The sequence below is a fragment of the Nanorana parkeri genome, unplaced genomic scaffold (genome assembly GCF_000935625.1).
Source record: "Nanorana parkeri isolate BGI_ZX_2015 unplaced genomic scaffold, ASM93562v1 scaffold951, whole genome shotgun sequence".
NCBI lineage: Eukaryota > Metazoa > Chordata > Amphibia > Anura > Dicroglossidae > Nanorana > Nanorana parkeri.
In genome coordinates this window covers 130405-144965 of record NW_017307219.1, presented here as the reverse complement: position 1 = coordinate 144965, position 14561 = coordinate 130405, and the positions used below count along the sequence as shown (strand labels likewise).

Sequence of the window (14561 nt, the reverse complement as noted above, 5' to 3'; positions counted from 1 at the left end):
AATCTTTTTGCTGGAGCTGTCTGCTGTCATGTTCTTTCAGTTCCCCCATGTCTGTTTTATGTTGTGAAATTCTGTGGCCTTTTATTGATGTCCTGTACATGAATCAACATGGATAGTAGGAATTAGAGCATGTCTGACTGTCTTGGCATTGCTTCACAGCGTCTGAAGTTCCCTCTCCCCTCCACAGGCCTGAAGAAAGGGTGTTAGACATTTTCACGCATTGACTTAATGTGCTTGTGAAGTCGTGACGGAGATGTATATTGTTAACAGAGTGATGATAGGCTGTGGGGGCCATGTTTATATGAAGTAGATGAAGAAAGGTGGAGCTGTAGTACAGGCAGATAACAGATGTTTTGTTTTCCAGGGAGAAGAGAAAATTCTGTAATACGTAAGCAGTAAGAACAGCGATATACCCGGGTCTGCTTTTAGTTTTTGGATGCATTTCTGGAAGGGAAATGACTGCACTGTATCAGACGATCACTGCCTCATTGTGCTACAGATTGCAAACTTCTACTTGCACTCAAACTGAATCAAGCGCTATCTCCTCCCCATCCAGATAGTCTATGAACTAAAAAGCTGCTGGGAATAAGTTTACAATGTCCAGAGCAAAGCTACACCCACACACACACAGCAACTAATGATTATTTTCATAATCGATTAGTTGACCGATTTTATTGTGTTAAATAATCTGTCCGGCCGTTGTATATTAAATGGCTGGACGGTTGCTTATTTAATGCAGGTGGGCGGTTTTAAACTAGGCGGTGCATACGAGCGGGAAATCTGCTTGACATGTAAACAGCCAGCGTGTATTATGCGTGTGGGTGTGCGCCCCCACCCCCCGATGTCTCTGTAAAGAGGGCATGTTACTGTAATTTTGCAATCACATGGGGTCTTCTTAGCCCTCTATGTGATAGCAATAAAGTTCAGTGAAAACAAACCCAACATTTTTTTTTAAGTCCCCCCACATGTGCAAACATGCGTCGGGTGCGCCTACGTGCGAAAAATGACGATTGCGTCACACATGTTACATATCACCGTGAACGTCGGGAAGGTGAGCAATAATTTTAGGGCCATCAATCACTGATAACATTAAACTGATGAGCGGTAAAATCTTTAAAGCGTCGCCCGTGGCCTATTTTGGGTATGGTAGATCTTTTGCGATTTTGCAGGCATGCACAATTTTAAAGCGTGACATGTAGGGAAATAAGGGAAAACAGAGTTGTGGTTTTGTTTTTTTTGTATAAATTTTCAGTATTTTTTTGGGTTATGTAGTAAATCCCTCCCCCCCAGTGGTGATTAAATACCACCAAAAGAAAGCTCTATCTGTCCCCCCCAAAAATGGTATAAAATTCATTTCAGTACAGCGTTGCATGACGGAATAAATGTAATTCAAAGTACCGCAGCGCTAAATACTAAAAAATGACCTGGACAGGAAGGGGGTGTGAGCACCCCGGTCATCAAGGGGTTAATATGGTGAGCAGCATTTCAAAAGAGTGTTTCTCTCGGGTGAAGGTTGCTGATCATCTTTTGCAGCACTTTTTAGGATTACTGTGGACATTCATTATTGGGCATCACCTTTTTTCGTGGACTTTTTCTTGATATTCATTTTATATTGTTCTTATCTGCACTTTATTGGCTATTTTTTATGTATTTGGGGTGTTTTCAGATATCCATCAAATATTTATGTGCTTTTTAAGTACCATATTTTTCGCTCCATAAGACACCCCCCCAAAAGGCGTCTTATGGAGTGAATCCCTGTCGCCCGGGGCATGCAGTTTCGGGCACTGGGCGAGTAGTTTTTTTTTTGTACATTTAGCCCTGCTCCTGACAAGTAGAGCTAAATGTACAGTGGGAGCTGCTGCTCGTTTAATACAAGTCACTTGTATCCAATCGAGCGGCGATCGTGTCCGCCCCCCCGCCGTGTTTTTCGGCATAGGAGCTCGCCATAGAGCCCGTAGAGCAGATGAAGAACATACATTTTTCGTCTGCTCTGTGTGATCACTGAGACCGTAGTGCTGTAATCACAACGCCACATGTCTCAGCTGTCACTAACTGCAGCTGCTGTCACAGAACCCCTGCGTTTCAGGTGGGTAACGGCAGAGAAGTCAGTGGGATCCTGTATGAAATCCAGATGATGCTTTGGCCTGTGTTTGCATCCTTGTTTAACTATAGTATTATGCTGGCCCTCTTTGTGATTTGTAATGCCTTAGAAATGATTTGATCATACTGTGTAATATTACATGCATTTCTCATGTTTGAGTTGTGTGTGGGACACAAACGGAACGGCTTCCAAAACCTTTGTAGCGGTGACGCAAATAAAGATGAGCTTTGTGCTGGTTGGCCTTTTGTATTTGGGGTTTTGCCCTCCTTTTTCAGAAGTGATTTATTGCTGAATGATTCATCTAATTTTCTGGGAATTATTGTAGATGTCTTTAAATGATTATGAGATGTTTTATTCTTTTATTGGCTAGATCATGATTTTTAACACCGTGTTTTAACTGCTAACCGCTTATTTGTGTGTTGGAACATGCAGCTCCCCAATGAGGCATACTGTTTGCTTGGTAAATATGACGGGCTTGCATTGCTCATTCAGACCTGTTTAGTGGAGGGCTGCAGTGGCTTGATACTGAGAGGCAATAAAATTCGAGGTAAGGCTGTGAAAGAAATTTGTCAGACAGAATGGCGCATGGAAGGATCAGCCCCTTCTGATGTGGCTTCTAGATGGAGTGAGGTAACAGAACCGTAGAGCGCTTTTTCTCTGGTAAAGGAAGAAAAACTGCTCCTAAGGACATGACATAATCGTTCTTTTGCAAGCCACAGATCTTTTTTTTATTTTAAAGAATCATTTTAGACATGAAGCTATAGCAGTGGGTCCCAAACGGGGGTACATGCCAGGATATTTAAGGTACGCACAATAAATAATGGTAGAAAAAAGTGAAATAGGGAGGTGCGGCCAGCACTGTGTACCACCATTCAAGGGGCACACAGTTCACATTGTTAAATGTTTTTTCCTGTGACTGTAAATGGTTTTGCTTGGACACTAAGCAGCGGCAGCGCAGGCCTCGGTGGGGAGGAAGAGCGAGTGATTTGACACCATCTTCCTGCTTAATGAGGATGCAAACTGTTTTGTAAATCTTTTTGTTTTTGCTCCAATGTGCCCAGCATAATTGTACATTAGGTCACACAATACCGTACATGTGTGCTCTTCTCCAGGGATCAAACTTCAGTTCTCAGGGCTGTTCCCCGCTGCTGGCATCTCCACCGCTGACGCATTTTTGTTCTCTAAGTCCTTGCCCGTTGAGTTATACTCTGCTTTTTTGCACAGGAGTTACATCCTTAATGGGCCAGGTGTGTGCACTGCATGTACCGTACAATGTACACAGAAAATAAAAAAATCACGGGGAGAGAGAGAAAAAAATTTATGTGGAAATCTGTCTTATCATGTGCGCCTGTTTACTTTTCCAATTGCACGTGTTCTGCGGCTGTCTGAAACTGGAGCATCACCTAAGAAAACAATCACAACTTAAGCCCCCATGACCAATTCTTCAAGAAGCGGCAGTTAGGCTTTTTTGCCTGGAGTTACAAGTCTTCTTTCCTGGAGTCTTCATCTCATTTATGAACAACATTACACTAGCAACATCAATCTGGCGGAAAGTGCGTCAAATATATTCTGTGCAAGTTCAAACACTCGCAATTGCTATGATAAATTCCCCGCAGAATGTTCTGCTGGAGTCTGTGAGTAACATTAGACTTTGAATCTGTGCTTCAAGGCATTAAAGTGTTATTGAAGCTGCTAAATGATTTAGTAGTATGCTGGAAATTTGGCACACTGAAGGGGACAATTTATGGAAATGTACTTGTACTGAGTACGGTTCTTGGTATCGGTGCATCCCTAGAATCAATTATATCGTTCTTTTTAGCAAGCTCATATTTGAAGTCATTATGTTCTTAAGCTGGCCATACACTTACAACCCTCGCAAGACTTTTGTCTTGCGAGGGTTGTAAAGTAATTTTAAAAAAAACCGTACGATCTGCCCATCTTGGACAGGCAGATCGTAATTGCGATGATCGTACTTGAGGGGCGGCCTAGCGATGACTGCAATGCTGAACGGGCAGTGTGCGCGTGCGTACACCGGCACGTTCGGCAGTTGTCGAACAAGCACGCCACTAACCCGCAGAGAATCGTACGATTCTCGGCGGGTTTTCCAGCCTGCTTGTTCGACGGAAGACGTGCGATCGTACAGTAGAATTTTTTTTTTTCTTAAAGCAGTTCTAATATCCCAGCATATACTACTAGGGCAGGGGGTCATCATAACCACATGGTGGACTTTGTGTTCTAATGAGCAAAGTAATAATCCCAAATAATATTAACCCTATGGCAGGGCTCAAAATTTCAAGTCATGAGCTGCTAGCCAGGCCTTAAGGGCCTGTTCACTTGAGTTTCAGGTCCTGATCAGGTCCGGATCTGCAGACGCGGTGCTACTGATGCAGTGCGTTTTGGCCGCGTTTTTGATGCATTCCAGTAAGTGGGGCTGATAGTATGTTAGCTGCAGTGCAGTGCGTTTTTGATGCGTTTGCGTTTCCTGACCGTACAAAATGTGACATGCAGTATTTTTCTGTCGTAACCTGAACGGACTGCGCACGTGAGAACTGTAGCCCATAAAACACATAGGGATACATTGGGATGCATTTTGAATGCAGGAGCGTACGGATCAGGTCAGCACACAAAACGGACGTCGTGTGAACAGGCACTAAGAGTTGCTCGCCGCTAGTTGCCCACCTAACCTCTGCCCCTAAACACATTCTCCTAAATTATCTTATGATAATTCTTATCCTATGATAGTTGCCGCTTGTAAATGGCAGATTAGGGATTCCTGCTGCAGGAAAACGCAAGTTCCTGACACAGGAATCCCTAATCACACCTGAAATATAGGTGTGAATGGGGTCTAATTTACACATACGCTAAAACACAATAATACACTCCCCAACGTTACCTCTCCCCCTGCGCAAATATAATAATAATAAAATTCCCCCCTACACACACAAAATAATACACCCCCCGTACACACATAAAATAATACACTCCCCCCTTATTAAACACACACACAAAATAATAAATAATACACCCCCCCTCGAGCCCCCTCACCTGGTCACGTCTTTGCAGGGAGGAGGCTGTGAGGAGGCAGATCAATCCCTGGTGCTCTAGTGGTGATTAGTGGGGTCTGCTGCAGACCTCACTAATACATACTTTCTTTCGGCCGGAGCTCAGAACTGTCAGAGCTCCGGCCGAAGGAAGCCAGAGCTGACAGGAGCTGACAGCTCTGCGGCCTGCATGCGAAACAGATGCAGACCGTGTAGCTGCTCCCGCAAGTCAGGTACACGGTTTGCGAGCCATGTGTCTGACTTGTCAGCAGGCCGGTACTTTGAGACTCAAATTTCCACTCGCCAGTGGAAATTTTGAGCCCTGCCCTATGGTATTGTCTCACCATGGTCACTAAAAATGAAATTCCTATTGCAAGGGATACCTAAAACTTTCCTTGTATGTTAGTGCAGACGTCTGTCAAAATCAGCCAATCACAGAAGCAGGAAATGACAGTTCTGGGGGCTATCTGTACACTAACTGTGTAAAGAATACTTCCAGGTTGCCAATTTTAGGAAATTACAGCGGCGTCATTTTTAATAACATTAAATTGCAAAAATGGCTTGTGTAGCAATTACATATGCTATAGTCTCTTTTACCATTTTTTTTTTTTTTTTACCCTGGGTTCACACCTAGGCGTATCAAATATGCGCGTTTGTCGTGCGTTTCGTGGCGCACGTTTTACCGCGATTTGCGGTTAAACGTGCGACAGACGCGGATTTCCGAGTGCTACCTGGCTGTATCCCAATGGATACGCGCAGCAAATACGCCCCAAAGAAGCTCCTGTACTTCTTTGGGCGTAGGACGTTTTGTAGCGCGTTCATACGGCCTGTAATACGCCCAGGTGTGAACCATACCCATAGGAAATAATGGGATTTCGATATTTGAGCGTTTTGCAGAGCGTAGGAACGCGCTACAAAACGCCCAGGTGTGAACCGGGCCTTACAGTTTTAATTTTTTAAGTAAAATTTCCCTTCTAGCTGTCAGGATGCCTTATGGAGAGAATTCTGCTTTAATGTCATTTGCTTTCTACCAGTGCCCATGTGTCTATGTGTGGCTTTTATACATGTAAACTATTTATCCAGCTGAACACCCACCAAAATAAAAGATGCAAGTAGCATTTGTATGTTGAAGTTCCATGTTGTGCCGAGCCTCTGCAGTCCCTTGCTGCCGTCTTCCCGGTAAAACATCAAGTACAAGAAGTTCTTCAGGGCTGTTTGTTTCCTAAGCATGAGATATTGTTTGTGTTGCTGGAGTTTAAATCATTTTGAGAGCCTGGTGAGAGCCGAACGCTTTGAAGTTCTGCCTGCAGCTCTTGGAATGCTGCATGGCGAGCAGGTACAAGCACCGCCTTATGGAGGGAAAGGTACCGAGGACCTTCCTTGCTCTAGGGGAAAGTCATCTCTTTTTCTGTACAGACTTGTAAAACACGTTGGTTGGTTGACCCCGAGATTGTTCATTTAAGTGTGACGTTTACTATTGACAGGTTGTATATTCATCTGCTGCACACAGAGACTACGGCCTGAAATCATGCATTCTTTGCATACAGCGGCAGCCCTTGTGTACAGCGGTGCAGATCTCTAGTTCTCGAAATGTTCTTGGAGACAAAACAAAATCTCCAGCCTGTGTTGACATAGCAATGAGTGGGAGTGTTTTTTTTTCTGAAAAGATGAAATATGGATTGCCAAAGACACTCCTTGTTTGTACAGCTCAAGTCGAATAATCCCTGCATCGCAGCTGGACTCCTTAGTGGGAATGCACTCCGACTTCAGTAAACTCTTCCTTCCTGTCTGTTTTACAATGTGTTTGTTTGGTTCTTTACAAGTAACCTCTTACTTGCTGGAGCCAGACGCTCAGTCAAACTGCACTGGGTGGATATATAAATGCGTTTTCCTCCCTAGAACAAGAATTGAGTTATTGCAAATGGGTTGTGGTGACAATTTTTTGTATATTTAGATTTTTTTTTTGGATGCTTTTAATGATCCGCATGAGTATTAGGCTTGTAATGGTCACACAGCTTGCTCTTGTGATGCATATTAGAAGCAAATTAATCTAGAAGAATCCTATATGCTTTTGATTACAAATCCGCAAAACTGTCTGGAACGTTATTTTTAAGAACTCCAGCAATTAAAAAATAAAAACTTACCCTTGCATTTAGGCTTTCCCTGCACTGCAAGTGTTAAATATTCATTTTGTCTAGGTGGCTCAGATAAAGCTGTTTTACTTACCGGGTCTTCAGTCCAGCAGCAGTGGGCGCTCACCTTTTTAATATCATTTTTAAGGATTTTGTTTTTATGGGTTTTTTTTATTTACTTTACTGTTAGGGGCTTCGGGGAACTACTTTTCGCTTTTGAAATAGTAAAAGAGATTCTTTTTCTGCAGCCCCTGTTATGAATGAGCAGGAAGCCTCTTTACTGAATGTTCCTGTCTATTCATAAACTGAGTATCAGTTACTATGTCCACAATCATGAATGAACAAGAACTGATGTAGAGCACTTCCTGTTCATTCATAATTGGGGATACAGTAACTAAATACTATGTCCTCAGTTATTTACAAACATTGGTGTGATCAGAATTGATCACACCGATGTTTGAGCAGTACATGGAAGGATCAGCAAATATTTCACATTCGGCTCTGTGTCCTCCGATCCCCACTGCCTATGCTGACACAGGCGGGGAAGAGCAGCAGGGATCAGAGGCGACACAGACTGAAGCTCGCAGCCGGTGCGCAGTGGAGAGGAGAGAAGTGATTCACTGTTTTTTCCGCCGTTTTACTATTGCCATTTTGCCCATAGTACCATTGTCGTCGAATTGGCGGCTGAAATTTGGGTGCATCCTTAGTTTTGGTACAGGTATTTAAAGTGACTGTAAATCCTAACCATGAACTTTTTATTTGCTTCCTTTTGGTCTGTTAAATTCATTATTGAAAGCTTTTCTGATCTGTATCTATTTTATTAAAGCAAAACATACCATTTGATACTACCACTGCCAAAAATCCATTAACCTCCTAACTTCCTGTAGTGAGCTGATAACTGTGCACTGAAATTGCCAACCTTGTCATCAGTCCTGCCCAGTTCTCTCTGCTACTACAGAACCCCCTCTCTTTTTATGGAGATGGCTAAAAGGGTGATTTCTGTAGTGCAAAACACTTCCTGTCCTTCATAGATACAGTAAAGTAAATCGATTATGAAAATAATCGTTAGCTGCAGCCCTACAGTAAAGTGAATGGTTGTTTTCACCTAAGGACAGATAAAGCAGGATCACTAGGTGCAAGTAAGGGAAGAAGCTGTCACATCTAAGGACTGGTAAAAAGCAATACAATACATTGAGGGGAATTTATCAAAATCTGGAGCAGCTGTGCATGGCAAGCAATCAACTTCTATCTTCAGTTTGTTCAGTTAAGATTTGAAAATGAAAGAGGGAAGCTGATTGGTTGCTATGCACAGCTGCTCCAGTTTTGATAAATTCCCCTCATTGTTCTTGGTTGTCATTACAGCTCCATACAGGTCTGAGTCCCTTGATGGGACAGGGAGTGGTCTATGGGGCTGTAATGGGTATGTGTGGGCAGGACTCCAATGACTTTCAGTGCTGGATGTAAACCAACAGCTGAGTCCTGGCTGTCTGATCAAGGTAAATTGTGCTTCCGGGAAAGGTGAGCTAAAAGGATAAGTACATTTTGTTTTTTAGTGCACTTTAGCTTTATCCTTTTAGCTGCTTCTTCTCACAGTGGAAGTCTGAGCCAACTCACCTCTTGCAAGCATTGCACTTCCTATATGGGTGATCTCTAAACAATTGTTGAGAGAGTAAAATGCATTAAGCTAATGACCGCTCTCTGACATCTAGTCTACAAATCATTAAATTTGTGGCAATACCAAAAACAAATAACTATAAATATGGTTCCTGTGCTCTTTATAATCGAATCCGATAAAGTGTGAAAGACGATTAAAGGAACTGCTCACAACAACATTTTTATAGCTGTCATAGTTATAGATTAACAAATGCCAAACTCAAGCTAGTATAGATAGCTCTCATTTACTGTAGTTCTTTATACAGGGAAACCTCCCTCCAATAATGATTACCATTTATCAGATAATCACCCATCAGTGGAAGTAAAGTGACTGTTACACCAATATACCTGCCAGTATATTACACTGGATTGTAATAACGGCCAGTCAGCCTCAAATAATTAGTCCTGCAATCCACAAACACTCTGTATATTTTTTAAGGTCCTTCCCAACTCAATGTCCTCGTGATTTTCAGTCTGGGGATGCACTTACCTTAAGGCAACCCTATCTATTACAGAAAGGGAAACCTTTACAGACTTGATAGGATCTCTTTAAAGCATATCTCCGTCCAAACCTTGGAAGTGTTCTTACTAGATTTCTTAGAAGCGGTTTGCCTATCATTGAGTTATCAAGGGCTTCCTTTTCTAGTGTAGGATTAAGGGCCCATTCACACCACATCCAGATCATCACCAGACCAGATTGTTTCTGGACCCAAAATGCATCCTAATGTAGCCCTATGCTATTTCTGGCCTCTGTTCACACCAGCGCAGTCCGTCCCAGACTAGAAAATACTGCATGTCTTATTTTGTCTGGTCTGAAATGCACTGGAACTGCGGGCAGGTTCACACCATTTTCCAGGCCACATCTGGTCCGGAAAATGGTGTGAACCTGCCCTAACAGTTTGTGATGTGTGAATAAGCATTCAGGTGCATTTTTGCTGCTGTTGTTGCACATCAGCCCATTCATTTTAGTTGGCTTGCTGTATGCACGACAAATGTGGCATCGAAACTCATGCAGCATTTTCAGCTGTGAGCTACCTGTGTTTTGGGCCACGTCACGTGTTTGTGCCCGTTTGCCGTTGACAAGTAATAACAAGAGCATGATGTGCTTTTGGCACACGTTTACACAGTGCCAAAGTGTGAACAGGGACTAAAGATATTGGCACTGGTGTGAATTACATCTGAGCATGAAGGTCTTGTCTCACTTATGTCTACATGGATTTCATCTTACTTTTGGTGCCTATCCTTCAATCTACAGTGCAAGCACATACCATATCTTTCAGTAACATCTACTAAAAGTATTTGAAACTAGAGCTGCAGCTAACGATTATTTTTTACATGAAGTGGTGTTTTGTGCAGAAACCGTTTTTTATATATAGGAATCATTCCAGAGAGACGCCTATTTCTACAAAAGATAATGTACGGTTTACATGAGTGTCTACTGGAATGTGCTTTGCTAGGAGGACCATTAAACACTAATCTTACATTTTCCAGCATGCTGCAGATTTTTGAGACTTCCTGTTATTAAATTGCACATACAGCATTTCACGGAGGGAAGAGATTTTGCTACCCGTAGCCAGCCTTGGTGAACTGTATATGAAATGTAGCCTTTTCACAGATATACAATGTTGCTCCCAGAATGGTAATGGTAAGTACTAGAATATGACAATCTTTTAGGTTTTTGTTTTTCTGTTGGTGACAGGCATTCTTCATCTGGTAATCATTTTTTCGGTGCCTAGCAGGCAAGCTATCCTGTTGGCTTTCTACAAGAAAGGCAGGTTCCTCTGAATGCTGGCAGTGATAAAGAATACTGCACAAGGTCTTTCCCACTTCCCTGGCTCTAATGTTACAAGGTTATAGTCCTATTAAGTAGGTCACATGGCGCCAGATGTCCAGAGATGGGAAATGTAGTTTGTAAATGTCTGTTACACTTGATAAGGCTGGCAGTGCTGCAGCTGTTAGAGGGGACTGGAAGTGTTCATGGATTTATGAGTGTTCACGAGTTACATTTTAAGTGACATGTCTATTGTTTGGCTTAATTGCTGGAAATCATTCTGGAGTCCCCATTTATACTTATCAAATCACTATAATTCTAGCTTTTGTTCTGCTTTGGTACCTTGCCCTGATTTAGTTACAGAGTAATTGAAGATTAGCTCCCACTGTGAAATGCTGAGGATTCCTGTTCCAGGCTCCGTGCCCTCAGACTCTTTGTTGTTTATCTGAAGAAGCCTGGATAATGTCTGAGGCCTGGTTCAGGATGCCACCCAAACCATTAAATGGTCTATTCTTGATTATGCTTTGTTGTTGCTGTGTACTTTGCTGACTTTTTCCTTAACTGTGAATCACTGTGACAGCTCTCCCTATGCATCTGTTTATCTCTCCCCACCACCTGATAATAGCTGGAGAAGGTAAGTGTGACAAGTCTTTATTTTCTAGGAAATACAATATCCAATTATGCCAATACTATGTCTTCCTATTTCAGAAGGGATGTATTTGATTGCTCTCTGGACTTGATTTAGCCCTTTGCTCAAAGCTCATTTAGTTATCCATCACAAAAGACATTTGTCTTGAACATAATTTTTTAAAAGAATTCATTAGGTTGCCTGTGTACTCAAGTGTGGCTTTCAAGTGTTCACTGCTTAAGAAAATACTGATTTTAAAAAAGAAGCATCAACTAACACTTTTTAGCGGCTGAGGACCATTATTACTGCCTCCCAAAATCTTGAATGCAGCTGTGATGTAAACCAAGTCTCCGCAACAAGACATAGGTTGGAGGTGGTATAATAGACCACTGATGTTATGTTATTGATGCCAATTATCCTGAATGTTTGCAGTTATCTTGTTTAATCACACTATTATAATCTGGTATCTAGAAACTACTTATTTCCAAAGATCAGCACTGTTTGCTCCATGTAATTAAAGCTGATAATGTGAACGGCATGTCCTATCCAATTTGAAATAGTAAGATCAGACAGAGACAACCTATGACTCTTCTCCTGTTTTAGAAATACATGCTTTAACCCTTGGCCGGTATTTCTAAAATGTGACTTTGGAGAGTCGTAGCTGGTTCTTCTCGAGGTAAATAACTGATTAGTGCCTTGTATATTCCGTTGGCTTATATCGCCTATATTGAGTTCTGAGCATAAAACTAGTGATTAACTGAAAGGCAGACATCCTGCACGGAGTCTGATCTGACGTCAGCACCTGAAATAGGAAACCTGTCGTCCTTGCATACTGTGTGAAATTTGCCAAAGCTTAGATTTCAGGACATCAGTTTAAGAAACAGCTTGTCATAGACTGGCATTGGTTCAGTTGTCCAATTTAACTTCACCAGCTGTAGAATCCTATTACTGCTTGAGTACATTTCGTGCTGCCAGTGAAGGCATTATTTGCCCCTTTGGTGTCAACAGAAGCATGTAAACTGCTCAAACAAAATGAAAGGAACACTTTGAAAACACATCAGATCTCAATGGGGAAAAATATCATGCTGGATATCTACTGTATACTGGACTGGGTAATGTGTTAGGAACGAAAGGATGCCACATCGGTTGATGGAAATGAAAAGTTATCAACCTACAGAGGGCTGAATTCAAGGACACCCCCAAAAATCAAAGTGAACAAATGATGCAGCAGGCTAGTCCATTGTGCTGAAATTTCATTGCAGCAGCTCAAAATGGTACTCATTAGTTTGAATGGCCCCCACTTGCTTGTATGGATGCCTGACAATATCGGACATGCTCCTAATGAGACGACGGATGGTGTCCTGGGGGTATCTCCTCCCAGATCTGGACCAGGGCATCACTGAGCTCCTGAACAGACTGAGGTGCAACCTGTGGGCGTTGGATGGACCGAGACATAATGTCCCAGAGGTGTTCTATTGGATTCAGGTCAGTAGAGTGTGGGGGCCATTCAATGGTATCAATACCTTTCATCCTCAAGGAACTGGCTGAATATTCTTGCCACATGTGGCCAGGCATTGTCGTGGGCCAGGAGGAACCCAGGACCCACTACACCAGCGTACGGTCTGACAATGGGTCCAAGGATTTCATCCCGATACTTAATGGCAGTCAGGGTGCCATTGTCTAGCCTGTAGAGGTCTGTGCGCCCCTCCATGGATATGCCTCCCCAGACATCACTGACCCACCACCAAACCGGTCATGCTGAACGATGTTACAGGAAGCTCTCATCTAGAGCTGCAGCTAACGATTATTTTCAAAATCTATTAGTTAGCCGATTATTAAGTTCGATTAATCGGTTAATCGGATAAACAATAAAATACATTTTAAAAAATGGCTCCAGTGATGGGACTACTAGTTTGTATTGAGATTGAAGTCCATCACAGGAGCAAACTTGGAGCGGTGGAAGTAAAACATTTTTTAAAAAGTGTGGTGCGCAATATAGTGAAATGGAAAGTGTAAAATTATACAGCAATGAATGCAGAATGGCACTGGCTATAGAGGAGCACAACAAATCCCAGCAATAGTACATTATAGCTGGTGGTATTCTGCATTGCGCTGTATAATGTACTGTTGCTGGGTTTTGTAGTCCTCTATAGCCAGTGGTATTCGGCATTGCACCACTGTATAATGTATTATTGCTGGGATTTGTTGTACTACTCTATAGCTAATGGAATTCTGCATTGCGCTGTATAATGTATTATTGCTGGGGTTTGTAGTCCTCTATACAGCGCAGTGCAGAATATTATCCAACTATAGAGGAGTACAACAAATCCCAGCAATAGTACATTATACATACAGTGTATAATGTATTGCTGGGATTTGTATTCCTATGTATAATATACAGCACAATGTACCATCAGCTATAGAGGAATACAAATCCCAGCAATACATTATAGAGCACCATGTGTGGGAAAGTGCAGGCTTACCTGAGCAGTCTTCCAGCAACTTGCTTCTGAGATCGGGCCTGTCTATCGGCGGCTGTCATCCCCCCACACCTGCTCCTCCTTACTACATCTCCCCGCGTCCCTGTGCCGATCGTGGATGTGGGCGGGCGGTGAGTGTGAGGCGGGGAGGAGGTGCGGCGTGAAGAGCGTGGATGCGGGCGGGTCTGGCAGCGGCGAGCGTGAGGTGGGGAGGAGGTGCGGCGCACAGCGTGTGGAGCTGTGAACAGGGCCAACTGATCGGAAGCCGATTAATCGATTATTGAAAAAGTTGACAACTTTTTCAATAATCGATTATAATCGATTATGTTGATTAGTTGTTGCAGCCCTACTCTCATCTGTGAAAAGCACAGGGCGCCAGTGGCGGTCCTGCCAATTCTGGTGTTCAATGGCAAATGCCAATCGACCTCCACGGTGCTGGCCAGTGAGCACAGGGTCCACTAAAGGACGTCGGGCCCTCAGGCCCCCCTCATGAAGTCTGTTTCTGATTGTTTGGTCAGAGGCATTCACACCAGTGGCCTGCTGGAGGTCATTTTGTAGGGCTCTGGCAGTGCTCATCCTTTTCCTCCTTGCACAAAGGAGCAGATACCATTCCCGCTGATGGGTTAAGGACCTTCTATGGCCCTGTCCAGCTTTCCCAGAGTAACTGCCTGTGTCCTGGTATCTCCTCCTGAGACTGTGCTGGGAGACTCGGCAAACCTTCTGGCAATGGCACATGTGGATGTGCCATCCTGGAG

The 14561-nt window shown here is 43.0% G+C and overlaps 1 protein-coding gene across 2 annotated transcripts in view; it reads left to right on the top strand.

The window, feature by feature from the left end:
- The window catches only part of CRTC3 (CREB regulated transcription coactivator 3), a 104177-nt gene that overhangs the window by 46241 nt on the left and 43375 nt on the right, over window positions 1–14561 (top strand). For both annotated transcript variants that reach the window (XM_018566471.1, XM_018566470.1), the window contains exon 4: window positions 11271–11332. In XM_018566471.1, the coding sequence (XP_018421973.1) occupies window positions 11271–11332 (62 nt within the window). The remainder of the gene's footprint in view (window positions 1–11270; window positions 11333–14561) is intronic.